A 21,506-nucleotide genomic window follows, 5' to 3' on the forward strand; every position below is an offset into this window, starting at 1 on the left:
CAAAAAAACATGTGTAGGCAAAAAAACAAAAAAACAAGTACAGATACATTCAAAGTACACCAACCACCCCCATGCCAAATAATTAACTAGAACGCCACTCAGTAGGGCGCATACTCCCGCCGTGGGTGGCCGCTGCTGAGCCCTATCTTCCAAAGGTAAAAAAATCCTTCAAAAAATTCCTGGATCCAGAATAATATCCTGAGCTTCACCAAAAACTAATCAATTCTTCCTTATCCCAAGGGCAATCATCCCACCACCTTTCATCCAAATCCATTCAGAACCTTTCCAGATATCTTGTTCACAAACACACGAACATATGAACACACATACGCACACACACACACACGGACGGACACGATCGAGACATATGCACACACACACACACACACACACACACACACACACACACACACACACACACACACACACACACACACACACACACACACACACACACACCCTGGCGGGAGTAAATATCCTCCAGTGCGGCATTGCCAGGGCGCCTCTGGTGCCCGGCGATACCGCCGTGCAGCTCATAGAGACTGTATTTGGAGGGAGAGGTGCACAACAATTGATTGATTTTAATTGCATAATTAAAATAAAGAAAAGATTGTCATAAAATATTTCCTTAATCAATTGGTTAATATCAAAAATAAACCACTCGTGCTTCATCTGAAGATGTAACTTTTGGAAATTTAATTAAATAAGTCATTAATAAAAATAATTAATTAATATATTAATCAATAAATAATTAATCGATTAATTGATTAATCAATAAATAAAAAAATACCTTTTACAGACAAATTACTTGGTCATTGTCATGTCCAAATATCAGCTTCCTCGCTCAAAAGGTGCCCGACATATTGGCCAGATGAGAAAGAAAAGAAATAAATAAATGATTAATAATTAAAATAAATAAATAATAATCGTAAACAAATCAAATAATTAATCAATTCGCTTAAAGAACACATAAACCACCACCATTTCATCAGAATCTGAACCCTCAAAAAAAAATTATTTTAGTCATTTATCGAATAATTAAATAATTAATTGATTAATTGATACATTGATTAATCAATAAATCAAAAATACCCTTTACAGCCAAATCACTAGGTCATTGGCATGTCCAAATATCAGCTTCCTAACTCAAAAGGTGCCTGAGATATTGCCCAGATGAGAAAGAAAATAAATAAATAATTAATAATGAAAAAAAAATAAAAAAAATTAATCAATTCGCTAATAGAACACATAAACCACCACCATTTCATCCGAATCTGTAACTAAAAAAAAAGAAAAAAAAATTAGTCATTAATCAAATAATCAAATAATTAATCGATTAATCAATAAATCAAAAATAGCCTTTGCAGCCAAATCTCTTGGTCATTGGCATGCCCAAATATCAGCTTCCTAATTCAAAAGGTGCCTGAGATAATGGACAGAAGAGAAAGTAAATGTATGAGTACTTAATTAATCGCTAATAATTAAATAACTCATCAATTAATTGATTAATCAAAAAACAAAAAATACGGTTTTTGAAAAAGTACTTGCTCACTATTGTGCCGAAATTTCAGCTTCGTAGCTCAAAGGATGGCTGAGATATCGCCCGGACAAACACACAAACAAGAAAACAAGAAAGCAAGAAAACAAACAACCAGAGTGAAAACTGAGTACTCCCTTTCAGCGTGCGTCACTTAACTGCCGAGCCCCCTTCGGTGCCCGGCAATGACGTTATGCAGCACCTGTAGATGGCATAGGAAAGGAGCGGTGTACAAAAATATCCTTTACAGCCAAATCACTTGGTCATTGTCATGTCCAAATATCATCTTCCCAACTCAAAAGGTGCCTGAGATAATGGCCAGAAGAGAAAGGAAACGTTTTAGTACTTAATTAATCGCTAATAATTAAATAACTCATCAATTAATTGATTAATCAATAAATCAAAAATATATATTTACAGCCAAATCACCTGGTTATTGGCATGTCCAAATATCAGCTTCCTAACTCAAAAGGTGCCTGAGATAATGGTCAGAAGAGAAATGAAATTTAATTAATTAAATAAGTACTTAATTAATCGCTAATAATTAAATAACTCATCAATTAATTGATTAATCAATAAATCAAAAAATACTGTTTTTGACAAAGTACTTGCTCACCATTGTGCCGAAATTTCAGCTTCCTAGCTCAAAGGATGGCTGAGATATCGCCCGGACAAACAAACAAGAAAGAAAAACAAACAAGAAAGAAAAACAAACAAGAAATCAAGAAAACAACCAGAGTGAAAACTGAGTACTTCCTTTCAGCGTGCGTCATTGCCGGGCCCCTTCGGTGCCCGGCAATGACGTTATGCAGCGCCTGGAGATGGCATAGGAAAGGTGTGGTGTACAACAACAAAAGGCAAAGTGTATCATACATTATTTATTTCTGCATTTAAAAAAAACAAAACGAATTGGTGAAACTGGATCCGTCACAGTGACGAAACGTACGTTTCCAAACCGTTCCTGAAGCACCTTTTCAAGACCGTCTTTGTTAATGTGCAAAGAATGCAAAGCGGTTCGGGGAAAACTACTGTAACATTTTACTAAAAAGTACCAAGCAAGTTAGAAATAAGAAGACTTAATACTGATAGTCGATTATTGCTTATCTCGTACAACGTACAAAAGGATTATTTGCAGCATTTTGGAGGCGACAGTTTGTGTAACCGATGGTCGTCCAAACAACAGGGTAACCGATGGTCCTTCTAACATCCAAACAGTGTCACCAATGGTCGTCCAAACACATACAATGCTGGTTTAATGTTAATTAGTGAAAGGTTATCGGACATGTATTGCGTTTGTAAAATGGTGGATTTTTCAATAACTCCCACATCCCGCTCCACCACCCTCCCATCCACACCTTTCCCCGATGCCACTGCATGTGTCATCTTTCCCTCTCCTCCATTAACTTCAATCTCTCTTCCATCTTATTCCTCTCCTCTGTCCATTTTTTCCACCATTTAAAATGTCTCCATGTATATCTAAACAAATACATAGGTAACCGTTTACGTCACTGTTAAAAAATGGAAAAGCACCAAATGATAATCAGCATTGAACAATAAACTAAATATCGTGGGGTCTTTTTCATAACGAGCAGAGTGAGCTCATTGAATGTTCCTTGTATTGAAAATTCGTTTTAGCAAGACCTCCGATACACCCCAAACCCACACTCTCCTCTCCCCAAAGGCATTCTTGAAAGTTTAGGGGATGTAAGCATGACAATGCCATGGATACCTCCCCCAACCCCAGGAGATATATATATATATAAATTTTTATGCCTCCACCGACGATTAAGGTCATATGTCATGAAATTAAGGTCATATGTCATGTGGTATGGCGGCCATATTAGCTTGAAAGCCTACATTTAAAAACGTCTCTGAAACTGCTTCACCGATCGATGTAAAACCCTGTCATGGCTGGTGAAAAGGTGATACTTGAAAACAGCTGAAGGGATTTAAATTCAAACTTGTTTGTTTTTAGGACAGTGAACGAGGGCATCTACCTGTGTGAGAACTATGTGGAGACATATTGGTGACACAGTCGCATTGCTCGAGTTTATTATTATTATAATTTTTTTTAAAGAATCTTCATTTCACCTTGTATGGTTCAACCTGCAGCTCGTGTTTGTCCATAAGAATTTTACTGCATTTCACTCCAATAAACGAAGGGAAAAGATTGTTTTTTTCAATCAAACCGATAACACTCGATATAACACTCTATATATGGCGTTGAAGTGCTCATTAAATTGGGATTGTTCAGCAAATGTGCCTTTTACAATAAGGAAATGTGTTGTAATGGGTGTTCCTGTTAACGGGACTCTACTGTACAAAACATTCCAAGGACAATTCATCAGTGAAGGCCAAATGGTGTAGTTTCTTGAGGTTGTCAAACCTTGAAAAACCGAGCGTTGTTCTTTGCAATGTCCGGAAGCTGTTGCATCAACAATCCCACACAAGCCTCACTCTCAAAGTTCATCATGAATGAAGGTGAATTCTCTTGCTGATATGTATCCATCCTCGTTTTCATCTTCCTTCTTGAAGATATCTTTGACCAGCTGTTCGTGGAAGGTGTCATTGGAAGGTACGCCGGCTTTTTCGAACTCCAGCCGTAAGTACTCCTTCACCTGACAAACGAACAAAGCCACAAAACAGAGACCAAAAATGACAAATACATCACCTGTTTTTAGTAATCATTCGACTCAATATTTAGAGCTGGCAGGTTAGCAGAGAGGTATGCAGACTCGCCTCTGAGTTCTCTAGCCTGGGTTCAAATGGCGACCCAACTATAAACTGTTACCCTGGTGTTCCACAGGAAGAGCGATTCATCAGTGCGTACGTCATCCATGCGGAGGGCATTAAGCAAGAGGACCCACCTGCAGGTCCAAGAGTACCTCGTTGCCTCGTGTTGGAATAAATTGATTGGTGTGGCTAAGTGTTTATATAAAGTATTTTATATTAGAACGTGAGTATGTCTATCAAGTACTGACATGGTTAAATCACCCAAACTTTTGAACCTCGTGTTGCCTTAACGGTTAACGTGGTTGGCTTAAGATCTAAAGGGCCTTGAGTTTGAGCCCTTGTCGTGCCTTTACGTAGCACCAGGTGCGTTGACTCAGCCTGTCATCCTTTGAAGGTCGGCAAAGTGAGTATCATCTTACTGGAAACAGGGAGCAGTGCATGAGCAGTGTGATGGAATGATGCAACCAGCAGCCACAAGCTGCATATCAAACAACAACTAGAAGGGCACTCAGTAGAGAGCAAACCTCCGCCTGGTTGGCCATATCACTCGATGGTGAAGAATCACGAAAAAAAATTCTACTTGCTGGATCCGGATCCGGATCTTCACCAAAATCGAATCTATTTTTCCTTGTCTCACACACACAACCTGTCCAACAAGTTTTGTCCAAATCCAACCATAACGTTTTGAGATATCCTGCTATGTATCGTTTTTGGCCCTATCTCCAAATGTTAAAGAATCATTTCAAAAATTAAACAATTCTCATATCCGAATCCATATTCAGATCTTCACCAAAATCAAATAGAATCGTCCTTGTCAGACACCCAACCAGTCCACCAAGTTTCGTCCGAATCCGTCCACAACATTTTGAGATATTTTGTTCACAAACAGACAGACAAACAAACAGACACAGACAGACAGGGGTGAAAACATAACCTCCATCCACCTTTGGTGGCGGACGTAATAAACTCAAACTTTTGGGCTTTACATTAGCCTTGAGAGATATTTACAAGATGGCCTCCAAAGCCAGCCGCCAACTGCGCATCGTCCATCGTACAAGGTCTTTCCTTAACCAGTCTAAACTTTTGACAACCTATAGGCCTTCATTCACAGCTTCATGTAGTACTGCCCTCTCCTTTGTGCTGGTGCCCCTACCTCAGACCTTGCCCTTCTTGATGCAATGGAAAACAAGATCATCGAAATCATTGTGATCTCCCACGACAAAGCCGAGTCCCGAGGCCTGCAACGCTCACATCACAAACAGGCCTCTGTATTCTACCGCCTCCTTTTTGGTCTTGCACCCTCTGCCCTCTCTTGGCTCTGTCCCTCCCAGTTTCTGGAGGGAACGTGGCCTGCCAGTAACCCTCTTCTTGTTAAACTCCCAAAATCCAGGCTCCTACATCACTAACAAATGCCAAAATTGTGGTTCCGACTACTACTACACCAAAAATGCTCACTTGCATTCATTTGTTCCTCTTTTTCCCACGTCTTTTAGTCTCATTCTTCCCTCCAAAGTTTCAAAAATCTGTTCACCACTTCCTTGGGTCATCTCCCATCCATACTCAAAATTACCCATTCCCAAGCACTCCCTTTTTCAGGTTATTGTGATTTCCACTCCTCTCCCTCGCCTCTTGATTTGTTTATTTCTGGTTGGTTTGTTCCTTTTCTGTTTCATTCGCACTTTACCCTTCCTCTTCTTGCATGTTTCTTTCAACTTGTTCACCCCATGTATCCTAACCCCCTCCACTTCATGTCACTCTCACATTTACTCTACTCTGCTGTTGGTGATTTCCCCCTTTCTATTTTGTTCCATTCCATTGTGCTATAGCTCTTCTATTAGCCTTGACCATGCATACGAAAAAGTACGTACAACATGAGAATGTCTATTAAGTACCGACTACAATGACAATACGTCTATCATGTATGTAGTAGAACATAGTTATTGCTATGAAGGCCACATACATACACGTGGCAAATCACGTTAGACTTTGAAATTATGACGTTATTAATTTAGTCATTTATTTAGTTTCAGTTGAGATTGTACTGCACATCAAATTTGCCTTCGATACCCACCCGCAGCGTGGCTAACCAGCTAGTATGTATATTTGCATGTATGTGTGTGTATATGTACATATGTGCATACATGCATACATACATACATGAAATGTATTGTATGGTGTGGGGATGTGTTATGAGTTAAAGGGAGTAACATAGTATAGATATTTCATTAATAAATGTGTCACGTAGGAAGGAGTATGGGATTTGCGTGCAAGATTAAAACCTGTCAAAGTATGTCTAGACAGATTTTAATTGGACCCTTTAATCCTCTGTTATCTCCGTTAATAGTTCCTTCAATCCGTCAAAGTCATTCTCGGGGTCTTGATGCTGAGCTGGCAATGAGCATCTTTACAGGAAGTGGAAAAAGCCGTTGTGGAATGTGAGAGGCGATTGTTGAGCACGCGTGCTGGAGGGGTTATCAAGATCGGGAGATGGTTATTAAGATTGGCAGTGGTTATTAAGATCGGGAGATGGTTATCAAGATTGGCAGTGGTTATTAAGATCGGGAGATGGTTATCAAGATTGGCAGTGGTTATTAAGATCGGGAGATGGTTATTAAGATCGGGAGATGGTTATTAAGATCGGGAGATGGTTATTAAGATCGGGAGATGGTTATTAAGATCGGGAGATGGTTATTAAGATCGGGAGATGGTTATCAAGATTGGCAGTGGTTATTAAGATCGGGAGATGGTTATCAAGATTGGGAGATGGTTATTAAGATTGGCAGTGGTTATTAAGATCGGGAGATGGTTATTAAGATTGGCAGTGGTTATTAAGATCGGGAGATGGTTATCAAGATTGGCAGTGGTTATTAAGATCGGGAGATGGTTATTAAGATCGGGAGGTGGTTATTAAGATCGGGAGATGGTTATTAAGATCGGGAGATGGTTATTAAGATCGGGAGATGGTTATTAAGATCGGGAGATGGTTATTAAGATCGGAGATGGTTATTAAGATCGGGAGATGGTTATTAAGATCGGGAGATGGTTATTAAGATCGGGAGATGGTTATTAAGATGGGGAGATGGTTATTAAGATCGGGAGATGGTTATCAAGATTGGCAGTGGTTATTAAGATCGGGAGATGGTTATCAAGATTGGCAGTGGTTATTAAGATCGGGAGATGGTTATCAAGATTGGCAGTGGTTATTAAGATCGGGAGGTGGTTATTAAGATCGGGAGATGGTTATTAAGATCGGGAGATGGTTATTAAGATCGGGAGATGGTTATTAAGATCGTGAGATGGTTATTAAGACCGGGAGATGGTTATTAAGATCGGGAGATGGTTATTAAGATCGGGAGATGGTTATTAAGATCGGGAGATGGTTATTAAGATCGGGAGATGGTTATTAAGATCGGGAGATGGTTATTAAGATCGGGAGATGGTTATTAAGATCGGGAGATGGTTATTAAGATCGGGAGATGGTTATTAAGATCGGGAGATGGTTATTAAGATCGGGAGATGGTTATTAAGATCGGGAGATGGTTATCAAGATCAGCAGTGGTTATTAAGATCGGGAGATGGTTATCAAGATCGGCAGTGGTTATTAACATTGTTAGATAGTTATCAAGATCGGCAGTGGTTATTAACATTGTTAGATAGTTATCAAGATCGGCAGTGGTTATTAACATTGTTAGATAGTTATCAAGATCGGCAGTGGTTATTAACATTGTTAGATAGTTATCAAGATCGGCAGTGCTGATTAACATTGTTAGATAGTTATCAAGATCGGCAGTGGTTATTAACATTGTTAGATAGTTATCAAGATCGGCAGTGGTTATTAACATTGTTAGATAGTTATCAAGATCGGCAGTGGTTGTTAACATTGTTAGATAGTTATCAAGATCTGCAGTGGTTATTAACATTGTTAGATAGTTATCAAGATCGGCAGTGGTTATTAACATTGTTAGATAGTTATCAAGATCGGCAGTGGTTATTAACATTGTTAGATAGTTATCAAGATCGGCAGTGGTTATTAACATTGTTAGATAGTTATCAAGATCGGCAGTGGTTATTAGCATTGTTAGATAGTTATCAAGATCGGCAGTGGTTATTAACATTGTTAGATAGTTATCAAGATCGGCAGTGGTTATTAACATTGTTAGATAGTTATCAAGATCTGCAGTGGTTATTAACATTGTTAGATAGATATCAAGATCTGCAGTGGTTATTAACATTGTTAGATAGTTATCAAGATCGGCAGTGGTTATTAACATTGTTAGATAGTTATCAAGATCTGCAGTGGTTATTAACATTGTTAGATAGTTATCAAGATCTGCAGTGGTTATTAACATTGTTAGATAGTTATCAAGATCTGCAGTGGTTATTAACATTGTTAGTTAGTTATCAAGATCTGCAGTGGTTATGAACATTGTTAGATAGTCATCAAGATCGGCAGTGGTTATTAACATTGTTAGATAGTTATCAATATCTGCAGTGGTTATTAACATTGTTAGATAGTTATCAAGATCTGCAGTGGTTATTAACATTGCTAGATAGTTATCAAGATCGGCAGTGGTTATTAACATTGTTAGATAGTTATCAAGATCGGCAGTGGTTATTAACATTGTTAGATTTTTATCAAGATCGGCAGTGGTTATTAACATTGTTAGATAGTTATCAAGATCGGCAGTGGTTATTAACATTGTTAGATAGTTATCAAGATCTACAGTGGTTATTAACATTGTTAGATAGTTATCAAGATCGGCAGTGGTTATTAACATTGTTTGATAGTTATCAAGATCGGCAGTGGTTATTAACATTGTTAGATAGTTATCAAGATCTGCAGTGGTTATTAACATTGTTAGATAGTTATCAAGATCGGCAGTGGTTATTAACATTGTTCGATAGTTATCAAGATCTGCAGTGGTTCTTAACATTGTTAGATAGTTATCAAGATCGGCAGTGGTTATTAACATTGTTAGATAGTTATCAAGATCGGCAGTGGTTATTAACATTGTTAGATAGTTATCAAGATCTGCAGTGGTTATTAACATTGTTGGATAGTTATCAAGATCTGCAGTGGTTATAAACATTGTTAGATAGTTATCAAGATCTGCAGTGGTTATTAACATTGTTAGATAGTTATCAAGATCGGCAGTGGTTATTAACATTGTTAGCTGGTTATCAAGATCTGCAGTGGTTATTAACATTGTTAGATAGTTATCAAGATCAGCAGTGGTTATTAACATTGTTAGATAGTTATCAAGATCGGCAGTGGTTATTAACATTGTTAGATAGTTATCAAGATCGGCAGTGGTTATTAACATTGTAAGATAGTTATCAAGATCGGCAGTGGTTATTAACATTGTTAGATAGTTATCAAGATCTGCAGTGGTTATTAACATTGTTAGATAGTTATCAAGATCTGCAGTGGTTATTAACATTGTTAGATCGTTATCAAGATCTGCAGTGGTTATTAACCTTGTTAGATAGTTATCAAGATCAGCAGTGGTTATTAACATTGTTAGATAGTTATCAAGATCTGCAGTGGTTATTAACCTTGTTAGATAGTTATCAAGATCGGCAGTGGTTATTAACATTGTTAGATAGTTATCAAGATCTGCAGTGGTTATTAACAATGTTAGATAGTTATCAAGATCGGCAGTGGTTATTAACATTGTTAGATAGTTATCAAGATCGGCAGTGGTTATTAACATTGTTAGATAGTTATCAAGATCTGCAGTGGTTATTAACATTGTTAGATAGTTAACAAGATCTGCAGTGGTTATTAACATTGTTAGATAGTTATCAAGATCGGCAGTGGTTATTAACATTGTTAGATAGTTATCAAGATCTGCAGTGGTTGTTAACATTGTTAGATAGTTATCAAGATCGGCAGTGGTTATTAACATTGTTAGATAGTTATCAAGATCGGCAGTGGTTATTAACATTGTTAGAGAGTTATCAAGATCGGCAGTGGTTATTAACATTGTTAGATAGTTATCAAGATCGGCAGTGGTTATTAACATTGTTAGATAGTTATCAAGATCTGCAGTGGTATTAACATTGTTAAATAGTTATCAAGATCGGCAGTGGTTATTAAGATCGGTAGACGGTTATCAAGATCGGCAGACAAACTAAAAGACCGAGATAAAAAGGTCTCAGGAGCGACCAGATGAAAGCAACTGGAGAATGCGTGTAGTCATGGATCAAATTGCTCCCTGGAGTGCTAAGAGAGGAGTTTTGCATATGCCCAGTGCTGCTGGATGCACTCACTGCCTCCAGACATTGCCAAGTGTTACGGGTTCGGCACTCATTCCTAGTGTTGTTATTATTATTGTGGGTCCACTATTGGGATTGTTGTTGTTTAAAGGAAATCCGGATCGAGACCGGAAGAGGTGGAGCGAAAAAAAGGAGGTGGGAGGAGATCGAAAAGAGACGTGGTGGTGGAGGCTCCGGGCCGATCGTTCGACGTGCAGTGCGAGGGAACCTTGCGTCCTTAAAAGGAAGTTCGGTCGATAAGAAATATCGCCGGAGTGCGGGGAGCCTGTGTCGCCGGGTATTCTCAGCGGGGCTCCGGAGGATCCAGACCTTGAGAACCCGGGTTGGAGCGAAAGCCGTCCGCCATTCTGGCCACGCGAGCACCCTGCAGGGAACAGGCTTTCGTCGTGTCGGCTGGGCATTATTCCCTGGGGGATCGCCGGGAACGGCCGTGCCAGAGAGGGGCACGTGCGAATTCTACAGAGGCTCGCGGGTTGAACCGCAAAGTGTACGTCGGAGCGAATCTTTGTGAGGTTCCTCTCCACCGCTGTGCTTCTGGGGGCTGAGCACGTGACCTCGGGGTCGTCTCGCTCGTCGACGCCTCAATTCGAATCTTTGTGAGGTTCCTCTCCACCGCTGTGTTGTTGGGGGCTGAGCACATGACCTCGGGGTCGTCTCGCTCGTCGACGCCTCAATTCGAATCTTTATGAGGTTCCTCTCCACCGCTGTGCTGCTGGGGGTAAGGTGGGGGGGGGGGGGGGGGGGGACCCCGTAACAGAAATTGGGGGCTCGTCCAAATTGATATTCGTGGACTCGCAATTGGGTCTGCGTCCGGGAGCTTTAAAAAATTCCTAAATTTAGTCCGGGAAAGAATTCCCAAGTTTGGAACTTTTTCCAACATTCCCAAATTTTTTCCAAAAACAAACAACAACAACAAAAAAAAAACTTTTGTTTTCGTTTGTTAGAAATTTCTTGTGTGAAGGTTAACAGGTGTTACCAGTAGTCACGATGGCGTTTGACGCAGATAAGTTTACGGTGACCCCGAGTGAAGCACAGTTCAGAGCGTTAGTAAAATCGGACCTCTGGAAATTGGCCAAACATTTTCGCTTGGAGGTCCGAACTAATATGAGGAAGGCAGAGTTGCAGACAGTGGTGATACAATCTATGGTGGGATTAAAAGCATGGGAAGAGGTAGCCTGGGATTGGTTACCAGAAGAACAAGAAAATGTGGAGCTCCGAAAACTGGAGTTGCAATTACGGAGCCAGGAAAGGGAAAAAGCACAGGAGCGAGAACTCCAGGAAAGGTTAAAAGTACTGGAAAGAGAACTCCAGGAGAGGTTAGAAGACAAAAAAAGAGAGGAAAGGAGAGTGGAAAGAGACCTCGAAGCAGAGGAGAGAAGAGCCGAAAGGGAGTTAAAGGACCGTGAATTGGCGTGTCAGCAGGAAATTAAAGTCAAGGAGCTGGAGTTAATAAGAGAACGGGGAGAGGTACCATCCCTGCTGACTGGTTCGACACCTAGTCAGAACACCTGGGATGTTGGCAGACATGTGAGGCTGGTCCCACCCTTCAATGAGAAGGAGGTAGCCAAGTTTTTTTCCACACTTTGAGAAAGTGGCTCGACAGTTAAACTGGCCTGAGGAGTACTGGTCCATACTAGTGCAAAGTGTTCTGGTGGGTAAAGCTCAAGAGATTTATTCGGCTTTACCGAATGACCAGTGTGCAGATTATGAGGTATTGAAGAAACACCTTCTCAAAGCCTAAAAATTGGTCCCGGAAGCTTACCGGCAGAAATTCCGGAATGCCAGGAGGAGGGAGAGTGAGACCCACATGGAGTTTGCCAGATTGAAAGAAACCATGTTTGATAGGTGGTGCGATTCGAAAGGAGTTGGGAAAGACTTCAAACTATTGCGACAATTGATCCTGGTGGAGGAATTCCAACAGTGTGTCCACGAGGACATTAAAATACACCTGGAGGAAAGGAAAGTACCAAAGTTGTATGAGGCAGCAACCATGGCAGATGACTATGCCTTAACCCACAGGATGGGGTTCCGCAACCCTAACTTCTCGCCTAGACTTAGCCAGGGAAGCTATGGTACAGCAGGGGCGGAGAACGAAAATTCATGGGGGCGGCCTCGAGAGGAGGACCACTCTCATATCACGACTTCTGGAGGTCGGAAGTCAACGGTTTCAAGGCAGTCATATCCTCCGTGAGCCTCGAGGCAGAACACGAGGTTCTCCTCCGGGCCTACTTGCGCTTTTTGCCATGTGGAAGTGTAACTCAGTGTAACATATTGATTGGCCCTGGTAACTTATTAATTAACCTGGTAACAAAGCAGATACATTTTATGTGTATGAACAATGTAATCTCTTGAAACACCTGGTCAAGGCCCCAGGCTAGAGCACCCCCCCCTGCTGTGATTTCCATTTACACAGCAGGAGGGGAGCGAGCTGATGCCAGGACTCGGTGCGATGCATGACCCCGGGACATTAGCGGAGAGGAGATTAAGTCCAGTTTGGCGATATAACGAGAGCAAACGTTGAGTAAAGTACACTGGTCCTCAGAAGCCCTGCCCGACGGAACGATGGAATGAACGAGTACTTGCTACGTGAAGCGCTGACCGAACGGGAGTGTCGGATGGAGAGAAGGACCAGCGAAAAGAGTTAAACCTGATCCATTATATTATGCGGTATCATTTTGGTAATTGGATGAAGTGAATACAGTTTAATAAACGAGACCTTTTGTAACCTGTGTCCGGTCTTTGGAGTCCTGTGAGTCCCCCAGTAAATTCCCTGACAATCTTGGAGGCACCGCTGCGATCAATTGTACAAGCAAGTCTTCTTTAAAAGGTGAGTGTGTCTTGTCTTGCCCAATATGATTACGAACTTGGAAGTTATGGGTACATACATGGGGGAGCAGGTGATCTGGGGCTTCTTTGCGCTGGTTATTAAAGGGCCTTACTGTGACCTGGAAGCGGGCGGAGCAAGTGTGCACCTTGCGACCGCTTGTTTCAAGGACGTGTAAGGCCGGTACACTCGTTTACCCACTCGCACACGGATAAAGTACTACTTTTTTTTGCACTTGTTCGAAGCACTTGACTTGATCGGCGCTCGGCGAGCGACAGGGAACCGGGAAACGGAATTATATTTATATATATATATATTTCCAATATGGTACACCGGCCACAACGATTTTAGCGATTATCCGAGTTTTTTTTAACGATTTCTGTAAATACGTATTTTTCCTGCGCTGTGTAATTCTTCTGACACGCGCCACGAAGAAACGCACCACTGATGTGCATGAAGCGACTTGTTTGCCGGTTCGGTAAGGTCCGTCCGTACACGTGTACAATCGTGTACACCCGTTTTAAATAGAGAATTTTGGGAGCAGTGCTGTTGTATTTTTTTTGACGAAATTTGCCAGATAAATAGCATGGGTGACACGGAACCAGTGCTGTTGTATTTTTTTTGACGAAATTTGCTAGATAAATAGCATGGGTGACACGGAACCAGTGCTGTTGTATTTTTTTGACGAAATTTGCTAGATAAATAGCATGGGTGACACGGATTAAATGATTTTATGATTATGAATTAATGAGAAAATGATTTTATATTTAAATATAAAAATTGATCTGCTTGGTGTTAATTTAAGGGCTGTTCCAAATTTATCTTGATTATGAGACAAAAACAGCAGAATGGGAATCAACAGACAATGGAACAGCTCGCGACGAGTGTTTGTGGGTAGCAACCACTCTCTGGTCGAGGCTCATAGAAAAAAAATTGATACTTATTGATTTGGCACGCTTACAATAGATATTAATGGCGAGGGTTCTGTGGTCGTTCGTTTTGGCTTTGCGAATGGACCAAAGAGACAAAGTGAGAAAGAGAGACAGACAGAGAGAGATAGACAGAAAAAGAAAGAAAGAGAGACATAGAGACAAACAGAGATAAAGATGATAGTCAGAGTCAGACACATAGAGAGAGACAGACAAAAAGAGATAGACAGAGTGAGACAAAAAGTGAGAAAGAGAGACAGACAGAGAGAGATAGACAGAAAAAGAAAGAAAGAGAGACATAGAGACAAACAGAGATAAAGATGATAGTCAGACACATAGAGAGAGACAGACAAAAAGAGATAGACAGAGTGAGACAAAGTGAGAAAGAGAGACAGACAGAGAGAGATAGACAGAAAAAGAAAGAAAGAGAGACATAGAGACAAACAGAGATAAAGATGATAGTCAGAGTCAGACACATAGAGAGAGACAGACAAAAAGAGATAGACAGAGTGAGACAAAGTGAGAAAGAGAGACAGACAGAGAGAGATAGACAGAAAAAGAAAGAAAGAGAGACATAGAGACAAACAGAGATAAAGATGATAGTCAGACACATAGAGAGAGACAGACAAAAAGAGATAGACAGAGTGAGACAAAGTGAGAAAGAGAGACAGACAGAGAGAGATAGACAGAAAAAGAAAGAAAGAGAGACATAGAGACAAACAGAGATAAAGATGATAGTCAGAGTCAGACACATAGAGAGAGACAGACAAAAAGAGATAGACAGAGTGAGACAAAGTGAGAAAGAGAGACAGACAGAGAGAGATAGACAGAAAAAGAAAGAAAGAGAGACATAGAGACAAACAGAGATAAAGATGATAGTCAGACACATAGAGAGAGACAGACAAAAAGAGATAGACAGAGTGAGACAAAGTGAGAAAGAGAGACAGACAGAGAGAGATAGACAGAAAAAGAAAGAAAGAGAGACATAGAGACAAACAGAGATAAAGATGATAGTCAGACACATAGAGAGAGACAGACAAAAAGAGATAGACAGAGTGAGACAAAGTGAGAAAGAGAGACAGACAGAGAGAGATAGACAGAAAAAGAAAGAAAGAGAGACATAGAGACAAACAGAGATAAAGATGATAGTCAGAGTCAGACACATAGAGAGAGACAGACAAAAAGAGATAGACAGAGTGAGACAAAGTGAGAAAGAGAGACAGACAGAGAGAGATAGACAGAAAAAGAAAGAAAGAGAGACATAGAGACAAACAGAGATAAAGATGATAGTCAGACACATAGAGAGAGACAGACAAAAAGAGATAGACAGAGTGAGACAAAGTGAGAAAGAGAGACAGACAGAGAGAGATAGACAGAAAAAGAAAGAAAGAGAGACATAGAGACAAACAGAGATAAAGATGATAGTCAGACACATAGAGAGAGACAGACAAAAAGAGATAGACAGAGTGAGACAAAGGGAGAAAGAGAGACAGACAGAGAGAGATAGACAGAAAAAGAAAGAAAGAGAGACATAGAGACAAACAGAGATAAAGATGATAGTCAGACACATAGAGAGAGACAGACAAAAAGAGATAGACAGAGTGAGACAAAGTGAGAAAGAGAGACAGACAGAGAGAGATAGACAGAAAAAGAAAGAAAGAGAGACATAGAGACAAACAGAGATAAAGATGATAGTCAGACACATAGAGAGAGACAGACAAAAAGAGATAGACAGAGTGAGACAAAGTGAGAAAGAGAGACAGACAGAGAGAGATAGACAGAAAAAGAAAGAAAGAGAGACATAGAGACAAACAGAGATAAAGATGATAGTCAGACACATAGAGAGAGACAGACAAAAAGAGATAGACAGAGTGAGACAAAGTGAGAAAGAGAGACAGACAGAGAGAGATAGACAGAAAAAGAAAGAAAGAGAGACATAGAGACAAACAGAGATAAAGATGATAGTCAGAGTCAGACACATAGAGAGAGACAGACAAAAAGAGATAGACAGAGTGAGACAAAGTGAGAAAGAGAGACAGACAGAGAGAGATAGACAGAAAAAGAAAGAAAGAGAGACATAGAGACAAACAGAGATAAAGATGATAGTCAGACACATAGAGAGAGACAGACAAAAAGAGATAGACAGAGTGAGACAAAGTGAGAAAGAGAGACAGACAGAGAGAGATAGACAGAAAAAGAAAGAAAGAGAGACATAGAGACAAACAGAGATAAAGATGATAGTCAGAGTCAGACACATAGAGAGAGACAGACAAAAAGAGATAGACAGAGTGAGACAAAGTGAGAAAGAGAGACAGACAGAGAGAGATAGACAGAAAAAGAAAGAAAGAGAGACATAGAGACAAACAGAGATAAAGATGATAGTCAGAGTCAGACACATAGAGAGAGACAGACAAAAAGAGATAGACAGAGTGAGACAAAGTGAGAAAGAGAGACAGACAGAGAGAGATAGACAGAAAAAGAAAGAAAGAGAGACATAGAGACAAACAGAGATAAAGATGATAGTCAGACACATAGAGAGAGACAGACAAAAAGAGATAGACAGAGTGAGACAAAGTGAGAAAGAGAGACAGACAGAGAGAGATAGACAGAAAAAGAAAGAAAGAGAGACATAGAGACAAACAGAGATAAAGATGATAGTCAGAGTCAGACACATAGAGAGAGACAGACAAAAAGAGATAGACAGAGTGAGACAAAGTGAGAAAGAGAGACAGACAGAGAGAGATAGACAGAAAAAGAAAGAAAGAGAGACATAGAGACAAACAGAGATAAAGATGATAGTCAGACACATAGAGAGAGACAGACAAAAAGAGATAGACAGAGTGAGACAAAGTGAGAAAGAGAGACAGACAGAGAGAGATAGACAGAAAAAGAAAGAAAGAGAGACATAGAGACAAACAGAGATAAAGATGATAGTCAGACACATAGAGAGAGACAGACAAAAAGAGATAGACAGAGTGAGACAAAGTGAGAAAGAGAGACAGACAGAGAGAGATAGACAGAAAAAGAAAGAAAGAGAGACATAGAGACAAACAGAGATAAAGATGATAGTCAGAGTCAGACACATAGAGAGAGACAGACAAAAAGAGATAGACAGAGTGAGACAAAGTGAGAAAGAGAGACAGACAGAGAGAGATAGACAGAAAAAGAAAGAAAGAGAGACATAGAGACAAACAGAGATAAAGATGATAGTCAGACACATAGAGAGAGACAGACAAAAAGAGATAGACAGAGTGAGACAAAGTGAGAAAGAGAGACAGACAGAGAGAGATAGACAGAAAAAGAAAGAAAGAGAGACATAGAGACAAACAGAGATAAAGATGATAGTCAGACACATAGAGAGAGACAGACAAAAAGAGATAGACAGAGTGAGACAAAGTGAGAAAGAGAGACAGACAGAGAGAGATAGACAGAAAAAGAAAGAAAGAGAGACATAGAGACAAACAGAGATAAAGATGATAGTCAGACACATAGAGAGAGACAGACAAAAAGAGATAGACAGAGTGAGACAAAGTGAGAAAGAGAGACAGACAGAGAGAGATAGACAGAAAAAGAAAGAAAGAGAGACATAGAGACAAACAGAGATAAAGATGATAGTCAGAGTCAGACACATAGAGAGAGACAGACAAAAAGAGATAGACAGAGTGAGACAAAGTGAGAAAGAGAGACAGACAGAGAGAGATAGACAGAAAAAGAAAGAAAGAGAGACATAGAGACAAACAGAGATAAAGATGATAGTCAGACACATAGAGAGAGACAGACAAAAAGAGATAGACAGAGTGAGACAAAGTGAGAAAGAGAGACAGACAGAGAGAGATAGACAGAAAAAGAAAGAAAGAGAGACATAGAGACAAACAGAGATAAAGATGATAGTCAGAGTCAGACACATAGAGAGAGACAGACAAAAAGAGATAGACAGAGTGAGACAAAGTGAGAAAGAGAGACAGACAGAGAGAGATAGACAGAAAAAGAAAGAAAGAGAGACATAGAGACAAACAGAGATAAAGATGATAGTCAGAGTCAGACACATAGAGAGAGACAGACAAAAAGAGATAGACAGAGTGAGACAAAGTGAGAAAGAGAGACAGACAGAGAGAGATAGACAGAAAAAGAAAGAAAGAGAGACATAGAGACAAACAGAGATAAAGATGATAGTCAGACACATAGAGAGAGACAGACAAAAAGAGATAGACAGAGTGAGACAAAGTGAGAAAGAGAGACAGACAGAGAGAGATAGACAGAAAAAGAAAGAAAGAGAGACATAGAGACAAACAGAGATAAAGATGATAGTCAGAGTCAGACACATAGAGAGAGACAGACAAAAAGAGATAGACAGAGTGAGACAAAGTGAGAAAGAGAGACAGACAGAGAGAGATAGACAGAAAAAGAAAGAAAGAGAGACATAGAGACAAACAGAGATAAAGATGATAGTCAGACACATAGAGAGAGACAGACAAAAAGAGATAGACAGAGTGAGACAAAGTGAGAAAGAGAGACAGACAGAGAGAGATAGACAGAAAAAGAAAGAAAGAGAGACATAGAGACAAACAGAGATAAAGATGATAGTCAGACACATAGAGAGAGACAGACAAAAAGAGATAGACAGAGTGAGACAAAGTGAGAAAGAGAGACAGACAGAGAGAGATAGACAGAAAAAGAAAGAAAGAGAGACATAGAGACAAACAGAGATAAAGATGATAGTCAGAGTCAGACACATAGAGAGAGACAGACAAAATGAGATAGACAGAGTGAGACAAAGTGAGAAAGAGAGACAGACAGAGAGAGATAGACAGAAAAAGAAAGAAAGAGAGACATAGAGACAAACAGAGATAAAGATGATAGTCAGACACATAGAGAGAGACAGACAAAAAGAGATAGACAGAGTGAGACAAAGTGAGAAAGAGAGACAGACAGAGAGAGATAGACAGAAAAAGAAAGAAAGAGAGACATAGAGACAAACAGAGATAAAGATGATAGTCAGACACATAGAGAGAGACAGACAAAAAGAGATAGACAGAGTGAGACAAAGGGAGAAAGAGAGACAGACAGAGAGAGATAGACAGAAAAAGAAAGAAAGAGAGACATAGAGACAAACAGAGATAAAGATGATAGTCAGACACATAGAGAGAGACAGACAAAAAGAGATAGACAGAGTGAGACAAAGTGAGAAAGAGAGACAGACAGAGAGAGATAGACAGAAAAAGAAAGAAAGAGAGACATAGAGACAAACAGAGATAAAGATGATAGTCAGAGTCAGACACATAGAGAGAGACAGACAAAAAGAGATAGACAGAGTGAGACAAAGTGAGAAAGAGAGACAGACAGAGAGAGATAGACAGAAAAAGAAAGAAAGAGAGACATAGAGACAAACAGAGATAAAGATGATAGTCAGACACATAGAGAGAGACAGACAAAAAGAGATAGACAGAGTGAGACAAAGTGAGAAAGAGAGACAGACAGAGAGAGATAGACAGAAAAAGAAAGAAAGAGAGACATAGAGACAAACAGAGATAAAGATGATAGTCAGAGTCAGACACATAGAGAGAGACAGACAAAAAGAGATAGACAGAGTGAGACAAAGTGAGAAAGAGAGACAGACAGAGAGAGATAGACAGAAAAAGAAAGAAAGAGAGACATAGAGACAAACAGAGATAAAGATGATAGTCAGACACATAGAGAGAGACAGACAAAAAGAGATAGACAGAGTGAGACAAAGTGAGAAAGAGAGACAGACAGAGAGAGATAGACAGAAAAAGAAAGAAAGAGAGACATAGAGACAAACAGAGATAAAGATGATAGTCAGAGTCAGACACATAGAGAGAGACAGACAAAAAGAGATAGACAGAGTGAGACAAAGTGAGAAAGAGAGACAGACAGAGAGAGATAGACAGAAAAAGAAAGAAAGAGAGACATAGAGACAAACAGAGATAAAGATGATAGTCAGACACATAGAGAGAGACAGACAAAAAGAGATAGACAGAGTGAGACAAAGTGAGAAAGAGAGACAGACAGAGAGAGATAGACAGAAAAAGAAAGAAAGAGAGACATAGAGACAAACAGAGATAAAGATGATAGTCAGACACATAGAGAGAGACAGACAAAAAGAGATAGACAGAGTGAGACAAAGGGAGAAAGAGAGACAGACAGAGAGAGATAGACAGAAAAAGAAAGAAAGAGAGACATAGAGACAAACAGAGATAAAGATGATAGTCAGACACATAGAGAGAGACAGACAAAAAGAGATAGACAGAGTGAGACAAAGTGAGAAAGAGAGACAGACAGAGAGAGATAGACAGAAAAAGAAAGAAAGAGAGACATAGAGACAAACAGAGATAAAGATGATAGTCAGACACATAGAGAGAGACAGACAAAAAGAGATAGACAGAGTGAGACAAAGTGAGAAAGAGAGACAGACAGAGAGAGATAGACAGAAAAAGAAAGAAAGAGAGACATAGAGACAAACAGAGATAAAGATGATAGTCAGAGTCAGACACATAGAGAGAGACAGACAAAAAGAGATAGACAGAGTGAGACAAAGTGAGAAAGAGAGACAGACAGAGAGAGATAGACAGAAAAAGAAAGAAAGAGAGACATAGAGACAAACAGAGATAAAGATGATAGTCAGACACATAGAGAGAGACAGACAAAAAGAGATAGACAGAGTGAGACAAAGTGAGAAAGAGAGACAGACAGAGAGAGATAGACAGAAAAAGAAAGAAAGAGAGACATAGAGACAAACAGAGATAAAGATGATAGTCAGACACATAGAGAGAGACAGACAAAAAGAGATAGACAGAGTGAGACAAAGGGAGAAAGAGAGACAGACAGAGAGAGATAGACAGAAAAAGAAAGAAAGAGAGACATAGAGACAAACAGAGATAAAGATGATAGTCAGACACATAGAGAGAGACAGACAAAAAGAGATAGACAGAGTGAGACAAAGGGAGAAAGAGAGACAGACAGAGAGAGATAGACAGAAAAAGAAAGAAAGAGAGACATAGAGACAAACAGAGATAAAGATGAGAGTCAGACACATAGAGAGAGACAGAAAGTGAGAGAGAGACACAGACAGACAGAAAGAGAGACAGAAAAAGAGAGAACATTTTTGGGAACGTTTTTCACATTACTTTCCTGCAACATTGAAATAATGTTGTTGTAAAACGTTTCCACAACGTCGCCACAACGT

At 39.8% G+C, this 21,506-nt stretch overlaps 1 protein-coding gene across 1 annotated transcript in view; it reads right to left on the bottom strand.

The window, feature by feature from the left end:
• Nucleotides 1-3,572: 3,572 nt before the first annotated feature.
• The window catches only part of FKBP14 (FKBP prolyl isomerase 14), a 76,438-nt gene continuing 58,504 nt past the window's right edge, over nucleotides 3,573-21,506 (bottom strand). Inside the window, exon 4 of the mRNA XM_078766413.1 lies at nucleotides 3,573-4,155. Within this exon, the coding sequence (XP_078622539.1) occupies nucleotides 3,997-4,155 (159 nt within the window). The 3' untranslated portion in view covers nucleotides 3,573-3,996. The remainder of the gene's footprint in view (nucleotides 4,156-21,506) is intronic.

This window comes from Myxine glutinosa, chromosome 12 (genome assembly GCF_964187855.1).
Source record: "Myxine glutinosa chromosome 12, kmMyxGlut1.1, whole genome shotgun sequence".
Lineage (NCBI taxonomy): Eukaryota > Metazoa > Chordata > Myxini > Myxiniformes > Myxinidae > Myxine > Myxine glutinosa.